At 65.6% G+C, this 13298-nt stretch overlaps 1 protein-coding gene across 6 annotated transcripts; it reads left to right on the top strand.

Moving 5' to 3' along the window:
• Nucleotides 1-707: 707 nt before the first annotated feature.
• ARFGAP1 (ADP ribosylation factor GTPase activating protein 1) lies at nt 708-12664 on the top strand. 6 transcript variants are annotated; one of them, XM_047770660.1, is made up of 14 exons: nt 709-844; nt 3893-3956; nt 4173-4282; nt 4535-4706; nt 5080-5180; nt 5775-5861; nt 6624-6720; nt 7930-7986; nt 8653-8685; nt 9366-9395; nt 10113-10169; nt 10598-10657; nt 11113-11189; nt 12121-12664. In XM_047770660.1, the coding sequence occupies exons 2-14, from the start codon at nt 3897-3899 to the stop codon at nt 12458-12460; spliced, it is 1281 nt and encodes a 426-aa protein (XP_047626616.1). In that variant the 5' UTR covers nt 709-844; nt 3893-3896; the 3' UTR covers nt 12461-12664. The 6 variants fall into 6 exon arrangements, with proteins under 6 accessions (XP_047626614.1, XP_047626612.1, XP_047626616.1 ...); XM_047770662.1 differs by lacking the exon at nt 9366-9395 and having other exon boundaries at nt 8653-8673; XM_047770661.1 differs by lacking the exon at nt 9366-9395.
• The last annotated feature ends 634 nt before the right edge of the window (nt 12665-13298 follow it).

Genomic DNA, 13298 nt, shown 5'->3' with positions numbered 1-13298 from the left:
TGGACTTCTCAGAAAAGCATAGAGTAAAAACAAAACCAAAAATCGTTTGCCATTATACCCCCCAGAGAGCATCACTCTCGACAGTTCCTTTCCTGCAGTCAAATTTCCCGTATTTGAGATCTTACTATTCACACTGCTTTGCAGCCTGCTTGCACCCTTCTTCTCCTCGGAGTTCACCAACGGGCTCGGCCAGTGGGAGGCCAGATCAGGAGATCGGAAGGTGAGAGGCCAGAGGGGCCGGCATTTATTCCTGTGGCTTCCTCTGCTAGATCTCCTCGGCTGGCCACGCCCTCAACCAAAGATAACAGCTTCTCTGGGGCAGAGGCCCTGAGGACTCTCTCCTTCCGGAGTCCCGGAACCTCTCCCTCCCCCTTTTCCTTGGGGCCTGTTGACGTCACAGCTCTGCTGCTCCAGCTCCGGTTGCCCGCAAAATTCCGGCGGTGCCCAAAGCCCGCCCACGCCCTCCTAATCAGCACCCTTGTAAGTAGACGCCCCTGAGCCATCCTAATTTGAGCGTCCTGATGGCGCGTCGCCGGTGAGCGTGGCTGTCGGCCCCCGGGACCTCGTGGGCCCCGCGGGACAACCAGTCTGAGACTGCAACCCTGGGAAGGACGCGTCCCCATGGTGATGGGGCAGGGACGCGCTTCCGGCCCAGCCGGCTGGAGGAAGTCCCGCCCCCGCCGGCCCGCCCCCGGCTTCCCGTCGGGCCTCGCGACGCGCTACGTAGCCGGAAGCGGGTGGCGGCGGGGTGGGCGGCCGGCGAGCATCTTCGGTGCAGTTCGCGGCGCCGCCGACCCCAGCCCGGACCCCCGCCCGACGGGCGCGCAGGATCGAGCCCTGCCAGGTAAGACACGGCCGAAGTCCCGGCTCCCCCCGGCTAGTCCTCAGCCCCTCCCGGCGGCTGCCCCCGCCCGGACCCCCACCCCGCCCGGAGGCCGCCTTGCCGCTGCCGCCCCCGCCCGGGCGGACTGCTGCCAGGGGCCCTCCCCCCGCACCACCCCTCCTCCGCCGCCCCCGCCCGGACCGACCCCCGCCCACCCCGCCCGCGCGCCCCCGGCCCCCAGCCTTCTTTCCTCCGAGGCTGTCACGGGCCCCTGCCCACCGCAGCCCCTCCGTGGGGCCAGCCGGCCCTGCCCCGTCCCCACCTTCGGACCCAGGACCGGGTTTGGACACAGGCTCTGGTCAGGCCGGGTCGTAGCTCCGAAGGGGCTTCCCGCCCGAGGAGGGAAGAGTCGGTGTTGGAGAGGCCCTTCCGGGGGGAAAGGGCAGCCTCCGGGCCTCAGCTCCTTGCCTCCTCATCCGCGGTGGGTGATCGTCTTGGGAGGAGAGGAAGGAAACCGAGAAGCGACTCTAAGATTCTTTTTCAGGTTATGTGCCTTCAGGTTAGAATGTGCTCCTTGGCCGCCCTCGCTGTTGAACAGCCTCATCGCAGGCCCCGAAGGAGAGTTGTGTTCATTCAGGGCAGGCGCGATGTGCCCGCCAGGCTGTTTCTGACGTGCCCGGTGGGGTGTAACAATGGCCCAGGGATAATTAGCCTTGACAATTGTTTGCGGTGGCTTCCCCTCCCTGCTTTAGAGTGATGAGACAGCCTTGTGCTTGGACAGGCGCTTTGGGTGGTTTCTGAGAAAGATGAGGGTAACAGCCCTGGGGACCAGGCAGTGTCCCTGCGTCACCCCCTTTGATCTCCAGGGTTGAGGAGGTTCCCACTTCGGGAGCAGCATCCTGCAGTCTGAGAAGTGGTTTTCTTCATAAACAGAGAAAAAGTGTGTTTAGTTCACTGTTTACAGAAGTCACATCCACGTGCAGAAAACTATGTTTGACCATCTTGATTTCAAACATTAAAACACGAGTTCCTGGATCATTTTCCAAGATAAACTGTTGTTTTGTTTTTTGGGATTGTTTTTGTGTTTTTTACCTTTTCTAGGGCCACTCCCGAGGCATATGGAGGTTCCCAGGCTAGGGGTCGGATCGGAGCTGTAGCTGCCAGCCTACACCGGAACCACAGCAACGCAGGATCCGAGCTGCGTCTGCGACCTACACCACAGCTCACGGCAACACTGGATCCTTAACCCACTGAGCGAGGCCAGGGACCGAACCCGCAACCTCAGGGTTCCTAGTCAGATTCATTAACCGCTGAGCCACAACGGGAACTCTGATAAACTCTAGTTTTGAAAGTTAGCAGGTATTTGTTTTTCTGTATCCAACTTAAAATTTCATAGCATTTAGGGTTCTCACATACAGAACCAGTCGCTGGGGAGAATTCCTCTTAAATCCAGGCCAAGTCATTTATTTTTCACATATTTTCTTTGCAGTATTTCCACAGACACTCACTCTGCCTTATTTTATACAATTAGAAATCAGGACAGGCCACCCCCAGTTCTGACTTTTGTTTGCCTGGGTCGTGGTGGCCAGAACTGACCCTCTGGGCAGGCCGGCTTCTCTGGGAAGAGCGCCTCGTGCACCCGTTTCTACCTTCACACTGTGGGTGTGTGGAGCTCGGCAAGGGCGGGGTCCCCTGTGGGGCGGGGCCGGGTGCCCAGCGCTGGGTGGGGTGGTGCGGTCTGGTGTTCGGTCCGGTGTTCACCTTCGAAAGTCAGGGGACCACCAGGCACAGCACAGGAACTAGGGAGCGGAAAGGCGCCTCGAGCAAGCTCCTAGTTTTATTTCCCTTGATTACGGAAAACAAATGTTTATTTCCTAACTTCAGCTGGTGTAAAAGGGCCCTGCCAGCAGTAGGCGTCCGGAGGTCTGGATTCAGCAGGTGTACTGGGTGGACAGGCAGGGTCCCCTGGTGAGTAACCGAAGGTGACAGGCTCAATGCCCGACAGACGCTCCTGGGTTTTTCACGCTGCACCGTCAGCAGGAATGCTGGTCAGAGCAGTTGCCTCGCCGACGCCGTGGGGTGCGGAGTCCGAGGGGGAAAAACCAGCCGTGGCCCCGGTGTGTGGCTTTCCCTTACAGGGGCCCCTGCTCTGAGAGGCCGTGTGTGGGCGGGAGCTGGCGCGCGGGCTCCGTAACGGAGAGAGGGCAAGCACCTGCGCGCCAGGCCAGGACCCGTGGGGTCCCTGCGTCCAGCGCCAGTGGTGGCAGCCATCCCTCCATCCACTCAGACCTTCCTGGGTCTGCTTTCCTGGTCAGGAACGAACTGGGCCATGGGTTGAACTTGAACTTTGCCAAAACTAGAAGATTTATAAAGAAATAAAAGGCTTTTCACTTTGGCCCAAGCCGCAAGGCTACTGTTCCCGACAGTGGCCCTGAGGCATGGTGGCAGGTCCGCTGGTCGTAGGCCCCTGTCCTTGCCCTGCTGGGCCAAGCTGTCACCTCCATCCCCAAGGGGCCCCAGGGAGGAGCTGCCTGCAGACCCTCCCTGCGCCAGCCTCCTGGCAGTGGTGAGTCAGGGCCAGGCTTCCGCCCTGAGCGAGCAGCCACCCTGCAGCGGGAGGTGCGGGGTGCAGCAAACACGGGCTCCCCGTCTTCAGATACTGTCAGCCCAGGTCTGGCTTCTCGCCCGGAAAGGGGGAACCAGGCTTAGCAGCCCGCCTGAGCGCGGTTTATAAAGAGCACCCCTGCTCTGGACTTCACCAGAAGAGCGACTTTTTATAACCCACGCAGCCTCGATGGTGCCTGAGCTTGGGCAGCGCGGTCCGGTGATTGCACGTTACTCCTAGTGAGCGCTCTCTGGGCCTCCCGGCTTCCTGAGCGTGTGGGGAGCAGATTCCTGGGGTAAGCGGGTCCCTGGCGCGGCCTGCAGCGAGTGGCCCTGGGACCTGCGGCTCCCACGCAGCTTAGCGGTGTTCTCGAAGTTAGATTTTATGGTGTTTTCACATCCACGGTTGATCTCCTGGCGAAGTGACTTATTCGTCAGTTTAGAGGCTGGTTTTTTCTTTGGCAGCACCATGGCCAGCCCGAGAACCAGGAAGGTTCTTAAGGAGATTCGGGTGCAGGATGGAAACAACGTAAGCATCCATCTGTCGTTGACGCATGCTCTCTCGCGCACGCTCGTGCGCTCTCTCGCTCGCTCTCGCTCTCGCTCTCGCTCTCGCTCTCGGTGCTTGTGGCCGCCGCGTCCTCCTGCTGGTCTCGCCGCCCGCCTCCCCCGCTCCCTCCGGGCGCCCAGGCTCCCTGGGGTCCCGGCCCTGCCCCTGCCCCAGCCGCCTGTGTGCTCTTTGCAGGTGTGCTTTGAGTGCGGTGCCTTCAACCCTCAGTGGGTGAGCGTGAGCTACGGCATCTGGATCTGCCTGGAGTGCTCGGGGAGGCACCGCGGGCTCGGGGTGCACCTCAGGTCAGTGCCCTCCTTTCCTGCCCTTGGGCTGCGGGCTTCCGCAGCTGTGACCAGGGCCTCCCCCGGGCGTGCGGGCCAGGAAAGCGCAGGCTGGCCCCTCCTGCCCTCAGGCACTCTATCTCAGGAGGCGGGAGGCCCACCAGTCTGGTCCCAGACTGGGGTGGGCTCTTAAATCCTGGTGAGCGGGGAGGCTCCCGGGTGGGTGGGTGCTGGGTGCTCAGTATGGGTGACAGGTGGCGCTTCGGTCTGCAGCTTCGTCCGTTCCGTCACCATGGACAAGTGGAAGGACGCGGAGCTGGAGAAGATGAAAGCGGGCGGGAACGCCAAGTTCCAGGAGTTCCTGGAGTCCCAGGAGGACTACGACCCCGGCTGGTCCCTGCAGGAGAAGTACAACAGCAAGGCCGCCGCCCTGTTTCGGGACAAGGTGCGGACCAGCTGCCCCGCTCTTCAGGGCCTTCGTGGTTCTGGGAGCCGAGCTCCCGAGGGCCCTGCCTCACCACGTGCAGTACATCCGCGGGCAGGACGGATGGGGCTCCCCGCGGCCCGGGGTGCGCTGCATCCACGTGGGTGAACACTCCTGACAACAGCAGCACCCGCTGGGGGGCGCCTGTCAGGGAGGGGCCCCGGTGGTTGGGGTTGGAGCCACGTGGACCAGCACATTGCTCGGGCCCCGGGCATCCTGAGACCTGGTCTCTGCGGTGTTTGCGCCCGGCCTGTGGCTGCAGGGGCTGGGTGCTGCTCGTGGGCGAACGCTGGCCTTGGCGGCTCCCGGCCTCTAACCTGGGCCCCCCCGGCAGGTGGCCACTGTGGCCGAAGGCGGAGAATGGTCCCTGGAGTCCTCGCCCGCCCGGAACTGGACCCCGCCTCGGCCCAAGATGCTGCCAACCTGTGCCCACGGGTAGCTGCTCTTCTGGCCTGCTGGCCAGCTCTGCCCGGGTCAGCCCAGTACTGACTGCTGTGGCTCAGGGAACCTGGGGTCGTGGTGACAGCTCCTGGCGTGAGCGATTCATAAAAGTCAGCAGGAAAAGCACCTTTTTAAGTTACAGCTTGAATGTGTCGTAAAGACCCAGTTAGTGAGGGCACATCTGGCAGGCAGTGGTGACCCGGTCCGCGCTGTGGGTCCCTGTGGTCTGGGCCCACAGCGCTCGGCTGCTCTCGTCCCCTGTCCTGTCTGAGGGCCACCTGCCTCTCTGGCGGCCTGGAGGCGGGTGTTCCCGGGAGACTGATTTTGGAGACGGCGCCCGCGGGCCTCCCCTCCCCTGCCTTTCTTGGGCGGGTTTCCTGTCGGAAGGTCTCCAGACTGCTGCCACGTGCTTGCTTTGGCCTCTGCCCCTCCGACGCCCCTGCTGCCTCCCTGCAGGTGTGGGCCGGGCGCTGTGGAGGAGGCCGCCCTCCACTCTGAGCTTTGTTTTCGGAGGAGCCAGCTGTGACTAGAGACCCCCGGCCTCCCGCAGGCACGATGGCTTCACTGACCTCTGCCTTCCTGTTGCAGGGCCACTGGCCGGCCACAGAACTCCACCTCCAGCTCCGACAAGGCTTTCGAGGACTGGCTGAACGATGATCTTGGCTCCTATCAAGGGTGAGACTCAGGTGGGCTTGGGAGAGGCGGGGACCGGCCCTGGAAGGCTCGGCCTGCGGGCTGGGCTGCTCTGCAGGGCTGGGCACGTGTGCAGTGGCTGCTGAGTGGGCGGCCTCGAGGGGTCCTGACTGGCAAGCCCTGGAGCAGCCCATGTTGCAGGAGGGGGCTTGAGTGGAGAGAAAACCTCTAAGAGGAAATCTCTCCTAAGAACGCCTGGAAGGAGGGACGAGGGAGCTCCTGTTGCGGCTCAGCGGGTTAAGAACCCAGCTGGGATCCATGAGGACGTGGGATCGATCCCTGGCCTCGCTCAGAGGGTTAAGGATCCGGCGTTGTCATGAGCTGTGGTGTAGGTAGGTCACAGACAGCTCGGATCCCATGTTGCTCTGGCTGTGGCTCTGGTGCAGGCCGGCAGCTACAGCTCCAATTAGACCCCTAGCCTGGGAACCTCCGTATGCCGCAGGTGTGGCCCTGAAAAGCAAAAAGTAAGGAGACCTTACGGGACCTGCGTGACCCATAGGTGGGTGAGCCTGGAGCCGCCACTTGAACTCGGCCGCTTGACGCGTCGGCTCTGGGGCTCGCTGCTTCTCTGGCAGGTGCAGCCCCTCGTCCAGAACCCGCGCCGGGGGTGTGGCTGCCCCAGTGCAGCCCTGAATGTTCTCGGGCCCCCGGGGGCCAGCCTCTCGGAGCCTCCGTTCTGGGCTCGGGGCGGATCTGCACCCCACGGCTTTGGGGCAGCGCGGCTGTTGCTTGTGTCCCCTCCAGGGCGCCGGAGAACCGCTACGTGGGGTTTGGGAACACGGTGCCGCCTCAGAAGAAGGAAGACGACTTTCTCAACAGCGCCATGTCGTCCTTGTACTCGGTGAGGGCACCCGGCCGGCCCCCGGGGCCTGCTCTTGGCACTCACGTCCTTCAGCAGCCCTTTGGCGCCAGAGTGCCTTCTTTTTTTTTTTGTCTTTTTGCCATTTCTTGGGCCGCTCCCGCGGCATATGGAGGTTCCCAGGCTAGGGGTCGAATCGGAGCTGTAGCCGCCGGCCTACGCCAGAGCCACAGCAACGCGGGATCCGAGCCGCGTCTGCAACCCACACCACAGCTCACTGCAACGCCGGATCGTCAACCCACTGAGCAAGGCCAGGGATCGAACCTGCAACCTCATGGTTCCTAGTCGGACTCGTTAACCACTGTGCCACGACAGGAACTCCCAGAGCACCTTCTGACACGGGAAGGCGTGCTCCTCCGCCGGCTGAGGCCGCCCTCGTGGTGGAGGCGTCGCTCTGCTGCCGGCCTGTAGGGCCCCGGTCTTGGTGGCGGAGGTGACGAGCTGGAGAGCTCCAGCCTCGGCCGCTCCGGGTCCAACCGTCGTTTTCAGGGGTGCTGCTGGGGCCTTGTCCACCGTAGGGAGGACGCAGAGCCCGAGGGCCCGGCCGGGAGCTCCGGGGGCTGCGCTGGACGCTCTGAGACCCGGTGGGGTCCTGGCTGCCGAGTGGGCAGGGCCAGTGCAGGGCGTGGGGGGCCTCGAGGGAGGTGGGAGGCCTGGCCGACGCTGGGCCGGGTGCGCACGGAGCCTGCAGACAGGGCCCCCCAGGGCCACAGGAGGCCACTGTCACCACTGCATGCCCTCCTCCTTGACGCGCGCTCATCCCCAGTGGAGGGCTCCGAACCCCTGCTGTCCCCCAGGCGCTCAGGGAAGGGGGCGGGCTGCCAGAAGCCCCTCTCCCCCCGCCCCCCGTGTGTCTCCACCCGCCCCAGGTCGTCCTGTCTCAGTCGCTCAAGGGTCCCCTGTGTCTTCTTGAGGAGGAGCCAGCTGAGTCAGGGTTTCAGTGAGACGTTTCCGTTTCCAAATTGCTGTAATGTGTTTCGGGGGCTGGAGAATAGCCTGGGACTTAGAAAACAGGTTTCAGTGGCCCCCAGTCTGTCTCTGTCTGGGGGGGGCTCCCGTCTCCGGGGAAAGTGGGGAGGGGGCAGCCCCGGGGCCTGACGACGCCCCCCCCCCCGCCCCCTGCGGAGGACAGGCCGGTGGGGGGGCGGCGGCGGGCGGGGCGGGCTGCTCAGTGGCCGTCCCTCCTTTCAGGGCTGGAGCAGCTTCACCACCGGTGCCAGCAGGTTTGCCTCAGCCGCTAAGGAGGGCGTAAGTAGCTGTCCTGCCCCCTGACTGCGCAGGCTGGGCGGAGGCCAGAGGGTCCCATCCAGGCTGAGCGGTTCTGGTTAGCGGCCCCCCACCCCCCACCCTCAGCAGGGTCCCGACGCCCAGCAAACCGTCGAGGCCCGCAGAGGTTCTTTGCTTGACTAGTGGGAATGCTTCACAGGTGCTCCTGGGGCCACCGTGCCCCGAGTCCGCCCCTGCCTGGCCTGGGGGGCCCGCGCCTGGACACCGCTGCTCCGCCGTGGCCTCTGCCACTCCTCTCCGGGGCCTTATCTCAGAGGGGCTGCAGGGGGTCCGGCCTTCTCTTGGCTTGTTGTGAGAGCCTGGGAGCACCGGGCAGAGCTGAGGGATGTGGCCAGACGGTGACTGCCAGCGAGTGGGAGGTGACGTGGGCAGCCTGTGGGCCCCACGTCCAGGCCATCTGTCCTGGGTGGTACACAGGCACCCTCCCCCACTGGCCTCCCTCCAGGGGCACCTGGTCTGGGGCAGCTCTGGGGGGCGCCTTAGGGCTGCTGTGGGGTGAGCACCCGTGCTGCCTGGCCATCAGGAGCTGGCCTGGGGGTCTGAGCCCTGAGGACGTCCAGCCTTGGTGGCCCTGGTGGCCCACGTCGGGACAGATGACTGGAAAGCCCTCTCTGTCTTTACTTTCAGGCTACGAAGTTTGGATCCCAGGCAAGTCAGAAGGTAACCCAGGGAGCCGCTGTTGAGGGTGCTAGGCTGGTCCCTTTCTCCTGTGCCCAGGGAGGGGGCACCCACACACAAATTTGCCCCATCGCCCATCGGCCCAAGTCACTTGAGGTGCCTGCGGGGTTTAGCAGGTGGAGTCGGCTGCACCTGGGCCATGGGGCTGAAGTCCTCACTGTCCCTGGCAGCCGGGCACTCTGGGCCACTGTGCCCTTGGCTTTGGGACAGAGGGCCTGTGTCCTGCCGAGGCAGCATCTTTCTGTCCCTGGTCAGCACCCTCCCTTCTTGTGGGCGGTGTCCTGGGCCCTGGCATTGGTCTTGCTCCCGGTCTTGGTTAGCAGCTGCGCCAGGTCTCGTGTGGTGCCAGGCCTCCAGCACCAGGTCAGGACTCAGGAGGTCGCGGCCATGGAGGCTGTCCCTGGAGCCTCAGGGCCACATGGGCCCCCTCACACCCTGAGGGGTGACATGCCGTGTCCCAGCCCCACTCAGGGGCCATCTCTGAGCCCGCATCTCGGGTGCCTGAGCCGCTGGCACATGTGGCCCTGGGAAGCGCGGAGTTGGGGGTGGGGACGCCCACCGGGCCCTGTTGGGGACACGACCTGGTTGTTGCCAAACGCTGCTCCTACTGCCTCGCTCTCTCTCTCGCCTTCTCCCCACCTCGCCACGCTGCCTGGGTAAAGTTCTGGGGTTCCAAGCAGCAGCCAGAGCCGGTAAGCCGCGTCTGTTCTCACACACGCCCCCTGGTCTGTGTGGGCATGTGCCCTGCTCTGAGCTGTCGTTCTGCGGCCTGTGTGTCGGGGCTTCCGTGTGCTTGCGCTGGGAGCTGCCCACCAGCCTGCCTGGCCCTGCCTGGCCCGTCCCCGGAGCTCGGGCATCCACGTCACAGGCTGGAGGCGTGGGGTCTGGCACCTGCGGCTGCCGTGACGGGGCCAGGGGTGCGGCCTGCAGGTCCTTGGCATTTTCCTCTTTTAGTTTAATCACCTTCTGCCGAATAAGCGAGGGGAGTCCTGTCCCGCGCGAGTGGACTCCCCACCAGCCTGCCTGACCTGACCTGGGCTCGCCCCCCTGCCCCCCCTGCTCCATCCCTTCTGTCTGCGCTCCCTCAGGGCCCTGGAGGGCCGGGCGCTCAGGAGCCACCCGCCTGCGTAGGCGGCCCTGTTGTCAGCACAGGGGTGGCCTCGCGGGATGGAGCGTGTGTGGTCCCTGTGGCGGGGAGGGGCTCCAAGGGCCTGGGCCCATCCCAGAGCGTCTGGGTCCGGGCCGGCATCTCCCGTCTCCCCACAGCCTGGGCCCCGGGTGCTGGTGGGCCGCTTGCCCTCCGCTGCTTCCCGCCGGGCAGAGCTCTTGGCTGCCACGCCTGCCCCGTGTCCTGGGACACACGTGCTCCCGAGCTTGCGGGACTCTCATCACGCCTTTCTTGCCGACAGGCGTCCGAGTTGGGCCACAGTCTGAACGAGAGCGTCCTCAAGCCGGCCCAGGAGAAGGTAGCGTGGCCGCTCACGGCGCTCAGCTCCAGGCCCTGGTCCTGGGGGCAGTGGGTGCTAGGGGCCTTTGAGGGCTGCCTGTCGGTGTTGCTCCCTGTGTTCCCGCAGGGGCCCTGGGCCCCCCATGTGGCCGGGTGTGCACCCCCCCCCACCCCACCTCAGTGCACCGAGGAGGCCCAGGCGGGGCAGAGGAGCTCTCCGGGGCTGGGGCCTGGGGGGCAGTGCTGCCTGTCCTCGGGAGGCTGCGGGTGACGCAGAGGTCCCCGGGGAGGGTCCGAGGGGGGCCCCGGGCTGCAGTGTGGGCGGCCTGCTGCCCCCTCCGTTGGCTGGGAGGGGCCCTGCGAGCAGGTGCCCGTGGGCGTTGTCCTCAGTAGCGGCCGGGGGCCGGGGGGCGTCTGCTTGGCTGATGACGCCCTTTCAATCCCCAGGTGAAGGAGGGAAAGATCTTTGACGATGTGACCAGTGGGGTCTCTCAGTTGGCGTCCAAGGTAGGCAGCCCGCCTGCCGTGTGGGCCCAGCGCGGCCAGGGCCGCCAGCGGGAAGGGCCGGGCGCTTCAGGCCCCGGTCTCGGCCGCGGGGCCTCTGGGGCCCCAGGAAGGTCAGGTGCTCGCTCGCTGCCCACAGCCTGAGGAACATGGAGACGGCTTGACGGGCGCCTGTCGCCACCACTAACCTGTCGCTTTTCTCTCTGCCTTTCTTGCCGCTGCTGGCCTTTCCCGGGTGAGTGCGCGGGCCACCCGCCGTCTCGTCTGGAAGCCGCGCTTGGGGAACCTAGGGCCCTGCAGGGGCAGCCTGCCTGGGAGCCCCTCGCTGTCTGCCTGCCGGGCGTCCCGCTGCCCCAGCAGATCCTGCCCGGAGCGGGCTCGGCCTGAGCCCTGGTGTCGCTGCGTCTCTGAACGTGGCCGGGTGCTGTGCGCCGGACTGAGCCTCTGCCTCCTTCCAGGTCCAGGGAGCGGGCAGCAGGGGATGGCGGGACGTCACCACCTTTTTTTCTGGGAGAACCGAGGACCCCTCGGACAGGTGGGCCGGGTCCCCATCCCCGCGGGCCCCTTCCGTGGCTCCTTCCTGGGCTCTCCCCAGGGGTCCAGGGGTCACGGTGCCGAAGCCCCCGGAGCTCTCGAGGTGCAGAGAAGCGGAGGCACCCTGACCTCTTGCTCTGAAGCTCAGCCTTCGAGCTCGCAGGAGCCACCGCTGCTCTGGGCTGGGGGGGGGGAGGGGGAGGGTCTCTGACCCCCTCCCCCGACGGGGTCCACAGCAGCCGACCCGGCACTTGGTTGCACTCGGGGCTCCTGGCCGGGCCTCTGTGCTGGCGCCCCACCTAGCCGTCTTTCTCGACCTCTGACCCCAGGTGGGACCCCAGGCACCTGATGGGGAGACGCTGCTGGCCAGGCCGGAGCAGCGGCCGTTCCCCTGTGGCAGGCGCCCTGGTTGTGCCCCCAGGCCAGGGTGCCTCTTCCTTGCTCCCGGGCTGTGGGGTGTGTTCAGTGTGGCTGCTCTGGCTTTGGATGGGGGGCTCTCTCTCTTTCCTGACGCCACGGCACAGAGAAGGGTCCCTCTTGCCTTTTCTTTTCCCCTCTGTCACTGTGGGGACCAGCTGTGTAGGTTTTCCTTCGGCGTGTGGTCTGGATGGGGCTGCTGCAGACGGGGGCGGGGGGGGGGGGGGCGCTGCAGACGGGGGGGGCTGCTGCAGACGGGGCGCTGGTGGCCCAAGGCCTGTCTGAGTCCTTCCAGCAGGTTCCATGCCTCGGCCGCGTTCCCCTGCCCTAGCACAAGTGCGACAGCCGCAGGACCCTGGGTGGCACTGGCAGAGCACCCTGGTTGGGGGGCGGGGGCTGGGGGGCTGCGCTCTCCAGCCCCGTTCCCTGGGGAGACGCCCAGGGAAGGCCAGGCGGCTTGGGGACAACACCGCTATGGTCCTGTGCCAGCCGCTCAGAGGTCCCTCCCTGTCCAGACCCCCGGAAGGCCAGAGTCACCAGAACAGCGGCGGGGACCACTCCCAGAGCAGCCCCTTCGACCAGGGCTTCTGGGAGGCCTTCGGAAGCGCCGACCCTGCCAAGGCCCACAGGTCCCCGAGCAGCGACAGCTGGACGTGCGCGGACGCCTCTGCCGACAGGAGGAGCTCGGACAGCTGGGATGTGTGGGGCTCGGGCTCTGCATCCAACAACAAGAACAGCGACAGTGGCGACGGCGGGGAGGCCTGGGGGGGCTGCGGGGAGGGCAGGGCCAAGGTCACCAAGAAGGTGGCGCCGCCCCCCGCGGTGGACGAGGGCTGGGACAACCAGGACTGGTAGGGCCCCAGTCGCCGTGGGAAGACACCTCGGCCGGGACCCTGGGGCCGTGTGCCTGCCCATGCGGGGGGCTCGCTCCCGTCCCTGGGGCCCGGGGTCTGCCGAGGGCAGGGCTCCCTGCTGCTGCGGGGGGCCGGCCACACCGTCATGCCCCCAGCGACTCAGTAATAAACACCTTGCCTGGTGGCGCACACGGCCACACAGTGACGGTGGCTGCGGCCTGTCCTTCCTTGGAATGCCATTAATTTCCTGTTTGCTGTAGGGTTTTTTGCGGGGGGAAGGGGGGGTGGCCTTGTCCACAGCCGAGAGCTCCTGGGTCTGGGATAGACCCCGTGCCACAGCAGTGACCCAAAGGACCGCGCCGACAAGGCCACATCCTAACCTGTGCCACCTGGAAAGTCCTGTGCTGGTCTTTCTGCTTCAGAGGCGCTCAAAAGTCCTGGGGTTTGTGCGCAGCCGCCCCCCAGCCCTCTCGCCGCCGTCTGTGCAGGATGTCCTGCCTGTGCTGCTGGCGGCCACTGGTGTGGCAGCTGGGTTGCAGCGTGTCGCTGTGCCCTTGGCTGGTGCTGAGGGTCTCAGTCATGGAACTGCGGTCTGCCCCTGGCACCAAGGTCAGAGGTCAGGCCAGGGCGAGGAGAAGACTCAGGTCAGATTGAGAGCCAGGGTCACATCTGCCAGCCTGGAGTGAGGGTCCCAGAGCAGCGGCTCTTGGGAGAGGCGAGGGTCTCGCAGCTGCCGGGACGCAGGCCAGGAGCAGGTGCGCGTGTTCCCACGCGCCTCGTGCTGAGCTGGAGCCCTGACCTGTTGGGACGGCTACTCACAGGGTCCTTGGGGAGACGGG

This window comes from Phacochoerus africanus, chromosome 3, assembly GCF_016906955.1.
Source record: "Phacochoerus africanus isolate WHEZ1 chromosome 3, ROS_Pafr_v1, whole genome shotgun sequence".
In the NCBI taxonomy this organism is placed as follows: Eukaryota; Metazoa; Chordata; class Mammalia; order Artiodactyla; family Suidae; genus Phacochoerus; species Phacochoerus africanus.
Note: the sequence above shows the minus strand (reverse complement) of the source record. Positions and strands in the feature narration are given on the sequence as shown.